Source organism: Ochotona princeps, chromosome 15 (assembly GCF_030435755.1).
Source record: "Ochotona princeps isolate mOchPri1 chromosome 15, mOchPri1.hap1, whole genome shotgun sequence".
Classification (NCBI taxonomy): Eukaryota; Metazoa; Chordata; class Mammalia; order Lagomorpha; family Ochotonidae; genus Ochotona; species Ochotona princeps.
Genome location: NC_080846.1, coordinates 7,723,025 through 7,741,007, shown reverse-complemented (window position 1 = coordinate 7,741,007; position 17,983 = coordinate 7,723,025). Strand labels below are relative to the sequence as shown.

Sequence of the window (17,983 nt, the reverse complement as noted above, 5' to 3'; positions counted from 1 at the left end):
TCAGGGCTGCTGCTAGGGCTTGGGCCTCGAGCTGAGAGAGGAAGCTAATGTTAGTGGTGTGTGGTCAAAGGCCATAGCCCTGAAACTTGTCTGAAAGTATGTCCATGGCAGTTACAGCTCATGCAGGCATGGACAATTGACGGTGTGGCCCCCGCCTGTGGACTTTGCCCTGCCTGGGCTCAGCCCCGAGACTGCACAGCCACTTCCCTATAACCTCTGAGTGTGCCGTGAGCAGCAGGTGCAGCCCTGATACCGAGAAGGAAACTCGGATGGCAGGGACAGGGCCACGCTCAGAAATCCTATACACGGGAGCTGGTATTCCACGTGTCTGGTTTTAACCTGCCTCTGGCATCCCTTACAGGTGCTGGTTTGAGTCCCTTCTCATCCAGCACCCTGCTAATGCCCTGGGAAGGCAGCAGAAGATGGCTCACGTGCTTGGACTACATGGGAGATCCAGTGAGGCTCCTGGCTTCTGCCTGGCACAATGCCGGTCGGCTCCTGGCTTCTGCCTGGCACAATCCCGGTCCCTGGGTCATTTAGGGAGGGAGCCAGCACCATCTTCTCTCACTCTCTGTGTCTCCCTCTTTCCTCTGTCACTGTCCTTTTTTAAATAAAAAAAAACTCTATGGTAATTACATAATTGTTCAGGATGGAAAGGATGAAGGGTTAAGAATCAATGGGTGAGGACCCGGCGGCGTGGCCTAGCGGCTAAAGTCCTCGCCTTGAATGCTCCAGGATCCCATATGGGTGCCGGTTCTAATCCCGGCAGCTCCACTTCCCATCCAGCTCCCTGCTTGTGGCCTGGGAAAGCAGTCGAGGACAGCCCAATGCATTGGGACCCTGCACCCGTGTGGCAGACCTGGAAGAGGTTCCAGGTTCCCAGCATCGGATCGGCTGAACGGGCACAAAGTCAGGGAGTTGCCTATGAATTGAAAGGGTCTAGGAAACACGTCCTTGGGTGCTGGTGCTCAGTCCTCCTACCAAGAATCCTGGGCAGGCAAGCTCGGGCCAGATGTGCAGGAGGAAGAACAACCAGCCCGTGTGACCAGGCCAACAACTACAATGCAGCCTCAGGAGGAAGGAGCACTTGTGAACATAGAATATTCCAGAAAGCAAGGAGGCTTTCCACAATGCTTGCAGCAGGTCTCCCAGGGGTGCCTGCCTGTAACCCTCCTCCCAATCACCCACTCAGAGCCCCTCCTGGGGCAGGGCCCTACTAACCTCATCTCCCAGGTGTCCAAGAGCCTCCTCCCTCCTGTTCAAGCAGGGATAGGGCACCCGGCTCCACAGCCAGGTCACAGGCCTCGCAGGAGCTGCTGCTACCCCAGTTCCTCTACTCTCTTCACCCCTCCCTGCCCTGTGTCTTCTCTTTGGAGCTTCTGCCATCTATGTCTTGTCCAAAGGGAGAACCGGCAGCCACATGGGATCCTGGCGTGTTCAAGGTGAGGACCTTACGTGCTACACTATCCGCTGTGCCCGGCTGCTCCACTTCTGATCCAGCTCCCTGCCAACGCACCTGGGGAAGCAGCAGAAGACAACCCAAGTTCTTGAGGCCCTACACCCAAATAAGAGACCCAGAATGAGCCTCTGGCTCCTGGTTTCGGTCTAGCCACACCTGCACCATTGTAAACTAGTGGGGGATGAATCAGCAGATGAAAGGTAATTATGTCTCATTCCTATTCCTGTAACTCTGCCTTTCAAATAGAAGAAACACGTCTCAAACAAAACAAAACAAAACAACAAAAGAATGAATGTGAAGGGAAAAGCCAGGTGAATCCTAGCCAGGTGAAGAAACGCTCAAGTTAGCATCTGACTGCAGAGGGCTGGGCGGGAAGACTGCACACAGCGAGGGCTGCCACACCCAGGGGTGCCAGGGGCCCCACAGACACAGCCGACACATTCCAGGCTCTCAGAGGACCCTCAGCCGGACCACCTGCTTCAGCACCTGCCGCTTAGGCACCCACTGTGCCACGAAGGCAGGCAAGGCCATGGGCTGCAGCTCGGCTTCCACTGCTGACAGGCAGGGCAGTGACGTGATGTCCATGAGAGGAGTCCGAAGGCCTCGTGCCATTTCCTGCTGTGGACAATATCCTGCCAGGACAAAGGAGGGGTAGCAGCACAGAAGGCAACACCCTCCAAGGCTGACTACAGGAGACTGAGATCGCATGACAAGGCAGCTGCAATGAGGGGCAGGTAACAGAGGAAGAGAGAAACACACACACACACACACACACACACACACATACACAGACAGCTAAAACACACAGAGAACTGGAGCAGGTAAGAATTACATGCTCCCCCTGCCAACATATTAAAAGGTCCTTTCCCACCAGCTGTACACCACACGCTCTGACTTCTCAGATCTGCCAGCTGGGGGCCACACATCCCCCACCCCACTCCACCTGCTAGTGTCATGGATGTGGGCTTCACATGCATTCTACAAGCACCCAGGTCCCCAGCAGCAACATTCCCCTCACTCCCACTGCACCTCAGTTGCTCAGAGCAGGTCAGCCAACTGCTGCGGGGGGTGGGGAGGGGTGGCAGCCAGTCAGCAAACCCTGACCTAACTCAAAAGGTTCAAGTGACACCCCTGGGACCACACTGAGCGTGGCAGGCAGAGTGGCATTCAGGAGCCTTGCCTTGGGCCAAGGAGTAGGACTTGGTCAGTCCTAGGCTCCTGGCTCTGTCTCTGCTCCTACAAACCCATGCCCAGCCTGGGACAACTTCTGAAGCCTCTGGGGCAGGTCCTCTCCACCTCCCTGCCCCTCCACTCTTAAGAGACACCAGGGAAACCTAGGGAGAGGCAGACAGGAATCTGAGTGTCAATGCAGGCTGGCAGCTGCTGAGCTGTGTGACCTGGGACCTGCCACCTAACCTCTCTGAGCTCACTCACCCCACATGCATGGCAGTGATCCTTGTCTTGCAGAGACACGAAGGGTTGCACAAGGAGGGGGTTCACAGTGTCCCAGGCTTACCAGGGATCCTTGCTGGTCCACCTGTCCTCAGCGTCGCCTGCTGTGCGTCTGTGTGATGAGACCTGTTCTTCCAGCCAGATATAAATGTGCACCCAAAATGGAAATCGAAAGCCACTGACCCAAAAGGCTCACCATCACACCTACAAAGCAAACAAACAATGGCCTGGCCAAGCCTCAGCCCTGCCCGGCCCTTTGCTGCCCCAGTGAGAGGAGACACCCTGTGGGCTTCCTCCCTCTCTCTGGCCCCTTGGCCTGAATTCTGTGGCCAAACAGCACAGAGGTCAGCTCCAGGGCTACCGCAGTACCACTTAGTGGAAGCTGGGAGGCTCAGCAGGTAAGGGCACAGCCAGCCTGTCTCTAGAGAAGCAGGCTCAGCTGCACCTGGACACAGCTCAGGAATAGCCTGGGGCTGCTGCTGGCAGTCCACTGAGGGGCAGGATGCCAGCCCCATCCCGCACACCCTCTGACTGTTATTTCTCACATGGTGAACCTGGCCTGAGCACCAGGCACCGACCTCAGGGCAGCTCAGTACAGTCTACAGATGACCACTGCCCACCCACAGCCTTCATGTTCTAGGGGTGCAGGTGAGAGCGATGTGAGCTCCTGGAAAGGCAGATACAGACAGAGCAGCAGACACACAGAGAGAATCTCCCATCTGCTCATTCACTTCCCAAATGGCTACAACAGCAGGGGTTGGCTCAGGCTGGGGCCAGGAGCCCGGAACTCCATCCTGGTCTCCCCTGTGTGTGCAGGGTCCACACACTTGAGCCACCTTCTCTGCTTCCCCAGATGCATTATCAGGGAGCTGGATGGAAGTGGAGCAGCCAGGTATTGTACAGAAACCCATATGAGATTCTGATGTCACCAGTGTTGGCTTAACTGTTGTGTTACTGAGAATCTTTATCTTTCATTTTCCTCCTCTCTAATTCTTCCGTTCAAATAAGTACAACACATACAAAAAGAGTATTTAACCATGTTGATTTCCAGTGATGAGGCTGGCTGTTCAGTCTGAGCAGTCACAGGGTTAACAAAGAGATACACAGGCAGCAGTGTCCACTTTAACACGTTCCCAACTGAAGGAGTGTGGAGCAACAGCTGGGATGGAGCGCAGGCCCCCACAGTGACACCTGCTGGCAGCTCAGGAATGTGTGCCAAGAGGAGCCACCAAGCTGGCAGTCACCAAGGAGGTCCTTGCCTGGAACTTGGCCTAAGTTACAGTAATCCCCAGATTCTATGGGAAACAGCTGTTCCCCAGGGACCCAGGAGTTCCACTCCTGGAGACAGAAGCCAAAGTATCAAAACCAGAGACACCCTTATCCACAGCCATTATCCCTGACAGCCCCAAAAGGCAGCACCATCCAAATGCCCACGAGCCTGTGAGTGGAAGCAGCACATGGCACCGTGCTGTGCTACCTGCAGTCAGCCTTGGAAAGAGGGGTGAACTCCTACCACATGCCCACAAATGACCCACTTGCCCACTTGGCACCCACTTCCTCCCACCTAAGCCACCTGGGAAGTGAGGGACAGCAGGTGAAGCAGAGCAGGTGGTCCCTGAGGCTGTGTAGCATGCGGCTTGGATGCGCAGTTCTGGGAGCTAAATGTTGCATACCTAGGTGGTCCCTCACTCACAGGCCATGGAGCCTGGCCAGGAGGGACCCAGGGGAAGCCAACCTTGAAGCTGTAGACCACCCAGAGGCAGATTCAGCAAGAGTGGGAATACTAAACTCAAGTGCAGGGATGAAGCCATGGGACGCTGTTCCTGAGCTTGAGACAAAGACTCACCATGTGGCATCCAGCATGACCTGAGCACAAAGGCCCACGGTGCCAGGCTGTCCTAGTGGTGGGTGGCTCTACCCCACAGGTAGACCAGAAGTCAGCTCTGTCTTGCCACTGCCTCCTTTAGCCTGTTGGTTTCTACCTTGGAGTTAACGGGGATGGCAGGAGCCCCAGCTGAAGGTCCCTGAACAAGGAACATCAGACAACCAGTCAGACAAGCCAATCAGTGAACACAGAAAAGGCTCCAGGTCTGAATCCATTGTTCTGGAATATTTATTTATTTGTTTTCTTTGAAAGTCAGAGTTACAGAGAAAGAAGGTGAGACACAGAGAGAGATCATCCACCTGCTGCTTCAGTCACCAGATAGCCACAACAGCCAGACCTGAGCTGGTAGGGGACAGGCCCTTCCTCCAGGTTCCCCAGACCTTGCCAGGACCCCGGGACCCGGGCCTGCTTTTACTGCCTTCCTAGACACACCAGCAGAGAGCTGGATTGGAAGTGGAGTGGCAGGGACTCAAACAAGCACCCATTTGGGATGCCTGTACCACAGCAGGCAGAGGCTTAGCCTGCCATGCTATGGGGTCAGCCCCTCTCAGTCAAAAAATGTTTCTGACAGAAGTCAACAGATGTCTTGAATGCAAGACGGGTAGAGCCTGACACATCTGAGATTTCTTTTTATCCTGCACCCCTTCCTCAGCTGAAGAAGAGGTTGAGGTTCAGTGAGGCAGCACCTTGGGGCGGTCACTCACTCCACACGCCACAACTCCATGACCTCTCCTGGCTCCTTACCCTCTGAAGCCAACCCCGATCCTGTCACACATTAGCAGTGACCCTGGAACCTGGCTGTTCCACAATGTTTGGTAGTCCCAGAAAGGTCTCTCATGGGCTCTGCCCTCTACGAAGCCTTCCCTGCCAGCGTCCAGCTCTGGCTGCCTTCCAGGACAAGTCCCCTGGGATGCAGACAGCACTGGGAGCACCCCTACCTTCCAGAGAAAGGCCTGTTGTTGGCTGGGCTTTCAGCTGGGGATAGCCCAGGTGACAGAGCCTGGCTCTGGGTGGTGTGTTTCCAGCTGGGGAGAGCCTGGGTGATAGAGCCTGGCTCTGGGTGGTGTGCTTCCAGGTGGGGCGAGCTTGGGGAGAGAGCCTGGGCGGTGGAGCACCACCTGTCTTCCATCCCCCAACCACTCCTGGCTCTGGCTTGCTCTCACTTGCAGCGCTCTAGGGGCTTGTCACTGCATGCCTTGCTCTCTCATGCCCTGACTGCATTCTTTAGTCCTCAATACACAGTTCACCGGAACCCTCTCCCACTGCAACTTTCACGCCCCGTCCCCCACCACTGACTCCTCTCTCAGCCACTCCTTTGACCTCTGACCTCTCCCCTAGGCATGCTCTCACCACCCCCCCCGCACCTCTCACCTCTTCACGCATTCCAGACTCCAGACTTCTACCTTCTTTCTGACCTGTGTACTATCTACTATCCCTCCCTGTGCTCAGCTACAGCAATGTCAAGTTCCTTAATGCCCAGATCAGTAGACATTATCTCAGCCTTCTTGTGCCTCAGAAAATATGTCTGCTTGCTGGGCTCCTGTCAGCACAACTCGGCTGACCTGGACATTGGCCAGGCTCACTCAGCTGCGTCCTCCTGCAGGCTCCTGTGGATCTCCATGAGCTGCGCCAACTTCTCTTCCAGCTGCTGAGCCCGCTGCTGCAGATCTTGAGCCGACTCAGAAGGGGCACCTTGGTGCAAGTGGACCGACTCCTGGACAAGGCTGACCACGTCAAACAGAAGGAAGAGCCCAGCGGTGGCTGCACCTGCAATGCGGGCTCCCCTGGTCATGGCCAGAGCAGTGCCCCCGAAGGCTTTCTGTACCTGCCTAGTGCTGCGGGCTGAGATCTTCCCTGCAGTCATGAGGCGTTTGGCACTGGCCAGAAGGCGGGGGTTGGTCCGTGCAACCCTGATGGCGTGCACATTCTTCCCGACGTCTTCCAGGACTTCAAAGAACTTCTGGGTTACATTGATAACTTTGGGGACACTCTGACCCACAGTCTTTGCGACCAGCTCCGCTTGGTTGACGCTGCTTGACGTGAGGCGGCCAGCTTCGGCCTCCGCTGATGCTCTGGTTACGTGCTCCACAATGGCAGTGGAGACACCAGTCACGGCAGCAGCTGCACCCAGTCCCATCCCGGTGGCTGTGAGTGCCAGGCTGACCCCTGCAGTCACAGGGGCCAGAGCCAGGCCGACAATGCTCAGAATACCAGAGACGGTCCCGGTGGAGGAAGCCACCACGTTGGTGATGGTGCAGTCCCGGTGCACCTTGCCCACATTGTCCGCCAGGGCGTGCAGCTTTGCTATTTTCTCCTCCAGCCTCGCTTTCACCTGCGGAAACTCCCTCAAAAACCTCTCCCTCGCCTGCCGCTCTGCTCGGCACGCTCTGTCCTCTGGGTCCTTGTCTGAGTCAGCGCTACACTTGGCCAGGACTTCACGTAGCGCGTGTGCCTCCTCACTGTAACAACAAAGGTCACACGATGAGGAAAGGCAGCCTTTGGATCTGTGAAATGGGCTGGGGAGTCTGGATCCTGGCTAAGTCAGCACTTTGACTGCCAGTCAGGAAGGGAGGGAGTTCACGCATATAAAGAATCTCTCTTTCAGAGTCTCTATGGCTTGTGTCATACAGATGTTCTATAGAATGTACTCATTGAGGAAGTAAAAATGTATAAGTGACAGTTTTTACAAAATAATCAAATGGCTTGCAGAGAGACAGAGGGAGAGAGAGAGACAGAGAGAGAGACTGGTTTATTCCAAAAATGGCCTGGTCTTGGACAGGTCAAAGCCAGGAGCCAAGAGCCAGGAGCTTCTGCTGGGTCTCCCACGTGGGTGCAGGGACCCAAGCACTTGGGCCATCCTCTGCTGCCACCCAGGTGTATTAGGAGAGAGCTGGATTGGATGTAGAGCAGCCAGGACTTGAACTGGTGCCCATATGAGATGCCAGCCTCACAGACAGTGGCTTAGCCCACTATGCCACGGTGCTGACCCTGTATCAACATCCTTTTAAGATGCTATGAAGGTCTAGTAGTTTGGCCCAATAGGTCAGGCTGTTCCCTACATTGCCAGCATCACTTATAAGCTCTGGTTCAAGTACCAGCTGCTCCACTTCTGATTCTGCTCCCTGCCAGTGTGCCTGGCAGAGTATTGCAGGATGGTCCAAGGGCTGTGTCCCTGCACCCACGTGGGAGACCTGGCTAGTGTTCCAGGCTCCTGGTTTCAGATGTTGTAGCCATGTGGAGTGAACCGGCAGATGACTCTCACACACGTGTTCTCAGTATCTCTGTCTCTAAGTTGCTTTCAAATAAACAAATACATAACTCTAGTATTCCAAAGCTGTTTGTAGTGGGGCATTATCTAACAAGGATGCTTTCTCACTCAAGGGCCAGTCCCTGGTGTCACTAACAAAGTGTCTGTGGAGGGGGTTCTCGGGATGCACGGACAGATAGAAGAGTGGTTGGAGGGAAAAGTGTCACTGTGGGGCTGGGTGTGCAGTGTAGAGGCAGCCCACCAAGCACGGGTCACCCCAAGTGCTCAGGTTCTGGGGAACACCCACTTGCAGGGTCTGTCGGCTCACCTGGAATTTGCACGCACACCATAGGAGGGCCTGACATGTGGGGAGATGTGGGCAGCATGACCAGGGCCCCCACCCCCTGGAGGTTACCTGGACAATTCCGCCTTGGACATGAGTATCTCCCAGGCCTCGTCTTCCACCAGCAGCTGCTGCAGCTCCTCCCTGCTCAGTGTGTTCTTGATATACTCGATGATGTCTGCAAAGTGGCTTTTGTCATCTGCTAAGAGAGCAAGGGAAGCTAGAGGGAGGCGTGGGAGTGCAAGTGTGACCTGAGTGGGAGACAGCCAAATGCGCCAGATTCTCCTGGAGCAGGTGCCACATGGAGATTCCGATGGTGTTACCGGGACTGGGGACCCAAATGAATCCCTATTCCAGGGACTATCATTGGAGACAGCGTTCCAAGACATGGACGGAGTGCCAGCTCCTGATCTCCTCCCTGTCTCCCTGTTTCTCTGTCTCCCCACACATAGGACAGCCCAAGGAGAAAGCGCTCTCTGCCAACCAGGAAGAGAGCCATCCCCACACAGAAGGCCAGCTCTCACCTTGAACTTGGACATTTATCTTCCAGGACTGAGACCCAGCAGGCAAGCCCCACCCCGGGGTGTTTGTGAGCAGAGTAGCACACCTGGTGCTCACCAGCTCAGAGCCTCCAGCAGGTATGGGATACAGCCTCACAAAGGGCAAGCTCCCACGATGGCCTCACACCCTTCCACTTGTGCCTTCCCACTTGAGGCTCAGCCACGAGTGGGCTGTGCAATTAGTGTATTGGGTGAGAGTGACACTTTCAAAGATTTCACTAACTTGCCTCTTTTTCATTCTGCTTAGCAAAGAATTACCTTTATAAAATGTGCACAATTTAACATATATGTCTGTGAGTTCTGTACGCCACATTATTGTGTAGATGTAGACTTTTGTAACTAAAAAGCAGCATCTGCATCCAGTATGGGCACCAGTTCAGGGCTTGGCTGTTCCTCTTTCAATCCAGCTTCCTGCTCACGCGCCTAGGAAGGCAGCAGAAGATGGTGCAAGGGCTTGGGCCCTGCACCCAAGAAGACCCAGAAGGAGCACCAGCTCGCATTCTTTGCTCTCCCCACCCAATGTGGACTGAGGTGACTAAGGTGGCCCTGCAGACCCAAGAGAGCCCACGTGGCTGAGTTCAGCCCCGGGGGCCACCCCACAACCAAGCTGCAGCAGGAGGAGGAAGTGTGCCTACCTGGGACCATGGTGCCATCGCCCCCCTGTTTGTCTTCCTCGTGGCCGCCAGCTGCGCCATGGTCTTCCTCCTTGCTCTCCATCTTCACTGCTGTCCAGTGAGAGGAGAAAGCAGCTGTTGGTGGCAGGGAACTTTGGTATGGGGGCCTGATAGCGTGAGTTTGGGGTGCGGGTAATGGAGGCTGCTACAACGTGGTAGACCTGGAAGCAGCCCCAGGTTCAGCCTGGCCCAGCCCCAGCCATTGCAGATTTCAGGAGTGAGTCAGATTCTGTCTGTCTCCCTTCTCTCACTGCAACTCTGCTTTGTAAGTAAATAAAAATAAATCTTTTTTTTAAGATTTATTTATTTTATTACAAAGTCAGATATACAGAAAGGAAAGACAGAGAGGAAGATCTTCCGTCCGATGATTCACTCCCCAAGTGACTGCAATAGGCTGGTGCTGCGCCAATCCGAAGCCGGGAACCTAGAACCTCTTCCGGGTCTCCCACGCGGGTGCAGGGTCCCAAGGCTTTGGGCTGTCCTCGACTGCTTTCCCAGGCCACAAGCAGGGAGCTGGATGGGAAGTGGAGCTGCCGGGATTAGAACCGGCGCCCATATGGGATCCTGGCGCGCCCAAGGCGAGGTCTTTAGCTGCTAGGCCACGCTGCCAGGCCCATAAAAACAAATCTTTAAAATTAATAAATTTAGCAATGAAGCTGAAGCCAGCACCACAAAGTGAGGTGACAAGGATTTTCCAGTGGGGACTCGAGTGCAGGTCTTGATTAAACTCATGTCCTGAGCAGTGTCTCCCTTAGATTCGCTGTCAGATTAGCTCATGTGTGCAAGCTTGTGGTAGTTCCTCTACCTGTGCCCAGGGTGCTCTCGGTCCATTGCCTGGGCTGCAGCCACCCAAAGTCTGTCCTCTGCTTCCTTCTGCTGGGTCTTTCCATGAGTGCCCCTAACCCTGCCAAGCCCTGGCCAGGTCCCTCCCATTAGTGTAGCGCCCTCCTTGGGAGTGCAGGCTGCCCCTTCCTGCCAGAACCCCACTTGATTCTGTTCCTGTATGTAAAGGCCAAGAACATTGGGTTTGCCAAACACTGCCCACACTGGGGGTCATTTTCTTGAGATTTTTCTGGACGTGAGATGACTACAAGGGCACATCGCACCAACATGTGAATATTTCTGAGGCCTAGAACAACATGGTTACGTGACATGAGTGGACAAGCTGGTCAGGTCAGAAGGAGTAGCTCTGTCATGCGCACTGGGTCTCAGCTGACCTGAGTTTTAAAAATCAGAGTTCGAACAAGAGAGGGTCTTAAGGTCTGCTGCTGGTGCTCAGGCCTCGAGCTAAGAGGGGAAATAAATGTGAACGGTGGGTGGGCACTGGCTTCAGAAGGCCAAAGGGCACCTGGCCACAGTCCCTCCAGAGAGCTGGTCGAAAGTGTGGCCATGGCAGTCATGGCTCATGCATGATGAGAGTTGATAGCGTGGCACCTGTCTGTGGACTGCCCAGGCCCAGCACCGAGACTGCACTTTGCTTTCCTGATAACCTCTGAGTGTGCTGTGAGCAGCAGGTGCAGCCCTGATAGCGAGCACCGAAGGCAGGGACAGGGCCACACTCAGAAATCCCGTACATGGGAGCTGGCGCTGCAGCCTAGAAGGTTTTAACCTGCCTCTGGCATCCCTTACAGGTGCTGGTTCAAGTCCTGGTTGCTCCCCTTCTCATCCAGCTCCCAGCAGAAGATGGTCCATGTGCTTGGACCCACATGGGTTCAAGGTGAGGCTCCTGGCTTCTGAGATCCAGTGAGGCTCCTGGCTTCTGCCTGGCACAATCCTGGTCCCAGGGTCATTTAGGGAGGGAGCCAGCACCATCTTCTCTCACTCTCCGTGTCTCCCTCTCTCCTCTGTCACTTTCCCTTTTAAATAAATAAATGTTTTTCTTTCTTTCTTTTTTTTTTTTTTTTTGTAGAAAGAGATCTGGTAAGTGATAAAGATTGGGCCCAGGAAGCCAGATGAGCCCTAAAGCAACTTACTGCTTTGGTTGGCCCTCTGGGGACCTGTGGGTCAGCAGATAACTGAAAAGAGAATGAATTGAGGGAGTGACAGCCAGAAAGAGAGGGATGAGGAGCTACTAAAAAGAAGACACATGGCCAACATGAGAGACCTGGAACCGAGAGACCGAGAGCAGAATGATGGCTGGAAGGCAGCCGTGTGCCCGGCTGATGGCCCTAGCGTTCATGGCACACTCTGGCCAGGGCCACAGGAACAAAGTCAGGGAGTTACCTATGAATTGAAAGAGCCTAAGGAACACGTCCTTGGGTGCTGGTGCTCAGTCCTCCTACCAGGAATCCTGGGCAGGCAAGCTCGGGCCAGATGTGCAGGAGGAAGAACAACCAGCCAGTGTGACCAGGCCAACAACTACAGTGCAGCCTCAGGAGGAAGGAGCACTTGTGAACATAGAATATTCCAGAAAGCAAGGAGGCTTTCCACAATGCTTGCAGCAGGTCTCCCAGGGGTGCCTGCCTGTAACCCTCCTCCCAATCACCCAGTCGGAGCCCCTCCTGGGGCAGGGCCCTACTAACCCCATCTCCTGGGTAAACAAGAGCCTCCTCCCTCCTGTTCAAGCAGGGACAGGGCGCCTGGCTCCACAGCCAGGTCACAGGCCTCGCAGGAGCTGCTGCCCCGGCTCCTATACTCTCTTCACCCCTCCCTGCCCTGTGTCCCCCTCAGTGTCAGGACACAGGGCACCACAGTCACCTCCTGCCTTATGGACCCCGGTCAGTACTCCCTGTCCCCTGGGAAGCCTTCCCTTTCCCTGTCTCCTACACTTCCTGTCCTTGAAGGCCCAGCTCCATCTCCATGGGCACTCCTTCCAGGCCAGAATATGCAGGTCACAGCACCCACCTCCTGACTCAAGGGCCCCTCCAGAACCAGGTCAGGCTTCTGCCAGCTCCACTTCTCTAGCTGTATCAGCAGAAGACTGATCGTCAATGGCAGTGGGTACTACCAGCTGGCCCAAAGTGCCCACTCCCCCCAGGAGACATGCTCCCTACACAGCCTCCACCGCCCAAGCTTCACCGCCAGGAGCTCTAAGAGGGTTAGGGGGAGACAGATCATGGTCATGTCCTCCTGGCCAACTCCCTGGAAGCCACCCCAACACATCTGGTCCCGTTCACCTCACAGGGACCCATCAGAGAAGAGCCCACGTTCCTGAATGTGGACGGCTTACACTCCATCAACCTCACAGGGATCTGAGTTGGCAAGAGAAGGAGCCCACCCCGTCAAGTGCACCAGGAGCCATGGGGGCAATCCTGTGGGGCTGGGGAACTTTCTTGTCAAGACACAGATGGCAGAAGCTCCAAAGGGAGAGCCTGAAAGACTGGATCTCTGAACAGTTAATGCTAAACCAGCACCTTGGTGTAGCATGCTAATCCTCTATTGGGGTCACCCACGTCCCATAAGGGTGCTGGTCTGAGTTCTAGCTGCTAAACTTCCCATCCAGCTTCCTGCTTGTGATGGGTAAAATATGAGTCTTCAGTAGACAAGAGATTGTACTAATCAGCTTGAAAACCAGTTTTTAAAAAATGGTTCAGGATCCAGCACAGTAGCCTAGTGGCTAATGTCCCTGGTTTGCATGCCCATACGGGCTCCTGTTCATATCCTGGCTGCTCCACTTCTGTTCCAGCTCCCTGCTTGTGGCCTGGGAAAGCGGTAGAAGATGAACCACGTGCTGGACACTACACCCAAGAAGGAAACCCCTGGCTGCTGGTTTTGGTCTAGCCATGCCTGCACCATTGTGAACTAGTTGGGAATGAATAAGCACATGGGAGATATTTCTGTGTCACCCTCCACTTCCTGTAACTGCCATTTAAATAGATCAAACAAACCTTAAATAAGAGAAAAGATGTGAACCGACTGAAGGGAAAGGCCAGGTGACCCCTAGCTGGTTGAAGACACGCTAGAGTTCGCTGGGGACACAGGGGGCGAGGTGACTGCAGAAGGCTGCACGGGGAGACTGCACACGCCCAGGGGCGCCAGGAGCCCCACGGACACAGTAGCCGACACATTCCAGGCTCTCAGAGGACCCTCAGCAGGACCACCTGCTTCAGCACCTGTCCCATCCAGTGCTCATGAGACACACGCCGCGCCATGAAGGCTGGCAAGTCTATAGCTGCAACTCGGCTTCTACTGCCGATAAGGAGAGGGGAGTCAGGGGGCCTCGTGCCCCTCCCACTCTGGATTATTAAACTGTCTAGAAAATGAAGAGGCAGAAGCTCGGAGGGCAACCCCCTCCATGGCTGACAACCAGGAGCCTGAGATCATGTGTCCAGGGGGCTGCGTCTGAGAGGCAGGTAGGAGACACAGAAGAACAAGAGTGAGACAGAGAGCTGGTACAGACAGGACTCACACGCTCCCCCTGCCAACATATTAAAAGGCCTTTCACTCCAGCTGTACACCACACACTCTGTTCTTCTGAGATCTGCCTGCTGGGGACCACATATCCCCCACCCCACTCCACCTGCTAGTGTCATGGATGGAGCTTCACATGCATTCTACAAACACCCAGGCTCAAAGAACCTGTATTCCACTCACTCCCGCTGCACCATGACAGCCAGAACAGGTCAGCCACCTGCTGCTGGGCGGCCAGTCAGCAAACCCTGACCCAAGATCACAGGGTGTGGGTAATGCCCATGGGACCACACTGCATAAAACAGGTAGAGTGGTGTTCAGGAGGCTCGCCTTGGGCCAAGGAGTAGGACTTAGTCCAGGCTCCTGGATCTGTCTCTGCTCCTACAAACCCATGCCTAGCCTGGGACATCTTCTGAAGCCCCTGGGGCAGGTCCTCTCCACCTCCCTGCCCCTCCACTCTTAAGAGACACTAGGGAAACCTAGGGAGAGGCAGACAGGAACCTGAGTGTCAATGCAGGCTGGCAGCTGCTGAGCTGTGTGACCTGGGACCTGCCACCTAACCTCTCTGAGCTTACTCACCCCACATGCATGGCGGTGATCCTTGTCTTGCAGGGTCGTGAGGGGATTCAAACAGAGTGGGGTTCACAGTGTCCCGGGCTTACCAGGGAGTCCTTGCTGGTCCACCCGTCCTCAGCGTCGCCTGCTGTGCGTCTGTGTAATGAGACCTGTTCTTCCAGCCTGATATAAATGTGCACCCAAAATGGAAACTGAAAGCAGCTGTTCCAAGAAGTCACCTCAACACAGCAAACGTGCAGTTGGGCATTCCTGCAAAAGATCAGCCCCGCCCCCTGCTGCCCCAGTCAGAGGAGGCATGACTCCTTGCTGCCTCCCTCTCCCCTCACTTTTGGCCTTGAATGCTGGGATTAGGGACCTGCTGCCAGCCTCAGCAGAGGTCAGCTCTCAGGGCTACCGCGAGCACCACCTAGTGGAAGCTGGGAGGCTCAGCACACAAGGGCACAGCCTGCCTGCCCCTGGCAAAGCTTGCTCAACTGAATCTGGGCATAGCTTAGGGTTAGCCAGGGACAGCCTCTGGGCCTGGCCACTCAGGGTCAGGACACTCCCCCGCCCCACCACCTTCCCGCACACCCTCTGACTGTCTTTCCTCACATGGGAAAACCTGGCCTGAACACCAGGCGCTGACCTCAGGCCAGCTCAGTACACAGTCTACAGATGACCACTGCCCACCCAGAGCCTTCATGTTCTGGGGATGCAGGAGAGACCGACGTGAACTCCTGGAAAGGCAGAATCAGACAGAGCAGCAGACACACAGAGAGAATCTCCCATCTGCTCATTCACTTCCCAAATGGCTACAACAGCGGGAGTTGGCCCAGGCTGGGGCAGGAGCCCGGAACTCCATCCTGGTCTCCCATGTGAGTGCAGGGCCCACATACTTGAGGCACCTTCTCTGCTTCCCCAGATGCATTATCAGGGAGCTGGATGGAAGTGGAGCAGCCAGGTCTGGCACTGGGACCCATCCATGTAGGAATCTGTTGTCGCAAGTGTCGGCTCAACTGTTGTGCCACAGTGGATTAAAAATCTCAACTCCCTCTCTGTCTTTCAATAAATACAACACATATGTATACAACGAAGAGTTTGTAACCATGTCCTGTTGCCACAGCTGGTTTCCAGTAGGAAGGCTAAGCCTGAGCCTGTCGCAGGGTTAGCCAAGAGATACACAGGCAGTGGTGTCCACTTAACATGTTCCCAACTGAAGGACTGTGGAGCAACAGCTGGGATGGAGAGCAGGCCGCCACAGCGACACCTGCTGGCAGCTCAGGAATGTGTGCCAAGAGGAGCCAGCAAGCTGGCAGTCACCAAGGAGGTCCTTGCCTGGAACTTGGCCTAAGTTACAGTAATCCCTGGATTCTGTGGAAAACAGCTGTTCCCCAGTGACCCAGGAGTTCCATTGCTGGGGACAGAAGCCAAAGTATCAAAAACAGAAACACCCGTATCCACAGCCCCAAAAGGCAGCATCATCCAAATGCCCACGAGCCTGTGAGTGGAGGCAGCACCCGGCACCGTGCTGTGCTACCTGCAATCAGCTTTGGGAAGAAGGGGTTAACACCTGCCACATGACCGTGCTGGTGACCCTGGGAGACTTGGTGCCCCAGGAGTAAGCCGACTCTTGGCCTGGGGAGTCCCTCTATGTATGTTGAGGGTGTGGAAGCCCTACAGATAGGGAGAGCTCTGCCTGTGACAACATTCTAGATCAACTCCAAGGTTGGCTGGGGTAGATGGCTCAGCACCATACCTCTGTGCTGGTGCGGTCTGCTGCGGGGCCACCGGGTCTTCCCTTATGGATGGGAGTCACTGCTGGAAGAGAACAAGAGGATGTGGGAGGTCCCTGTCCTAACGGGCCTGTGTTCCCTGCAGAAACAGAGTCACAGCCAAGCACAGCTTGGTCCTCCCTGCCCCTCCCCTCCCTGTCCTATCGTGACATCAGTGCCACCCCACCCCTTTCCAGAATGTACTCTCTGAACCCCTACCTGTCCCTTCCACAGATGCTACATACACAGAGAGCATCCCTAACATGGCATGCCCATTACTCTCCTCTCTCTGATGGTGTGCAGTATATTCATTATGCTGTGCAAGCATCAACACTCGCTAATTCCAGAATATTCCCACAGCCCCTGCAGGCAGCCTCATGTCCACTACCAGTGAGGCCTGTTGCTTCAGGTCCTCCTAGCCCCAGGCCCTGGCTTCTTGGCTCCCACTTCCTCCCTCCTAAGCCACCTGGGAAGTGAGGGACCAGAGATGAGGCAAGGTAGGTGGTCCACGAGGCTGTGTGACGTGGGGCTTCTCAGGGCAGCTCTGGAAGCTGAGTGCCGCATACCTAAGTGATCCTTCACTCACAGGCCATGGTGCCTGGCCAGGAGAGACCCAGGGGAAGCCAACCTCAAAGCTGCAGACAACCCAGAGGCAGATTTGGGCAAGAGTGGGAGGACAAAATCAAGGGTAGGGATGAAGCCACGAGACGCTGGCCCTGAGCTGTGGGACAAAGACTGACTACATGACATCCAGCGGGCTCAACAGCATGGAAGATGACCTGCGCACAAAGGCCCAAGGGTTCAGGAAGTTGAGAAGGTATGTGGCACTACTCCACGGTCAGCCAGAGTCGGCTGTTGAGCTGCTGCCACCTCTGGGTCTTGATTTCTTCTGTGGAGTTAACGGGGATGGCAGGAGCTCCAGGAAGAAGGTCCCTGAACAAGGAACATCAGACAACCAGTCAGACAAGCCAATCAGTGAACACAGAAAAGGCTCCAGGTCTGAATCCATTGTTCTGGAATATTTATTTATTTGTTTTCTTTGAAAGTCAGAGTTACAGAGAAAGAAGGTGAGACACAGAGAGAGATCATCCACCTGCTGCTTCAGTCACCAGATGGCCACAACAGCCAGACCTGAGCTGGTAGGGGACAGGCCCTTCCTCCAGGTTCCCCAGACCTTGCCAGGACCCCGGGACCCGGGCCTGCTTTTACTGCCTTCCTAGGCACACCAGCAGAGAGCTGGATTGGAAGTGGAGTGGCAGGGACTCAAACAAGCACCCATTTGGGATGCCTGTACCACAGCAGGTAGAGGCTTAGCCTGCCATGCTATGGGGTCAGCCCCTCTCAGTCAAAAAATGTTTCTGACAGAAGTCAACAGATGTCTTGAATGCAAGACGGGTAGAGCCTGACACATCTGAGATTTCTTTTTATCCTGCACCCCTTCCTCAGCTGAAGAAGAGGTTGAGGTTCAGTGAGGCAGCACCTTGGGGCGGTCACTCACTCCACACGCCACAACTCCATGACCTCTCCTGGCTCCTGGTGTCCTCCTGCCCTCTGAAGCCAACCCCGATCCTGTCACACATTAGCAGTGACCCTAGAACTGGCTGATCCACAGTGTTTGCGTGTTCCAAAGTCTGACCATGGGCTCTGCCTTCTGTGGCCATCACTGCCAGCCTCCAGCCCTCGTCA

The 17,983-nt window shown here is 55.1% G+C and overlaps 2 protein-coding genes across 3 annotated transcripts in view; both read right to left on the bottom strand.

The window, feature by feature from the left end:
• The window catches only part of LOC101525203 (apolipoprotein L2-like), a 36,306-nt gene extending 21,594 nt beyond the window's left edge, over positions 1-14,712 (bottom strand). Inside the window, exons 1-2 of one of the 2 annotated variants that reach the window (XM_058673291.1) lie at positions 14,633-14,712; positions 9,582-9,671 (exon numbers count right to left, since the gene is read on the bottom strand). In XM_058673291.1, coding sequence (XP_058529274.1) covers positions 9,582-9,663 — 82 coding nt within the window. In that variant the 5' untranslated portion in view covers positions 9,664-9,671; positions 14,633-14,712. The remainder of the gene's footprint in view (positions 1-9,581; positions 9,672-14,632) is intronic. The other variant, XM_058673290.1, reaches the window with a different exon arrangement.
• On the bottom strand, positions 6,376-9,259 carry LOC131482039 (apolipoprotein L2-like). The gene is made up of 3 exons (XM_058673384.1): positions 9,253-9,259; positions 8,459-8,585; positions 6,376-7,255 (listed from the first exon to the last, which is right to left on the bottom strand). Exons 1-3 carry the CDS (start codon positions 9,257-9,259, stop codon positions 6,376-6,378), a joined length of 1,014 nt encoding a protein of 337 aa, XP_058529367.1.
• Positions 14,713-17,983: the final 3,271 nt, after the last annotated feature.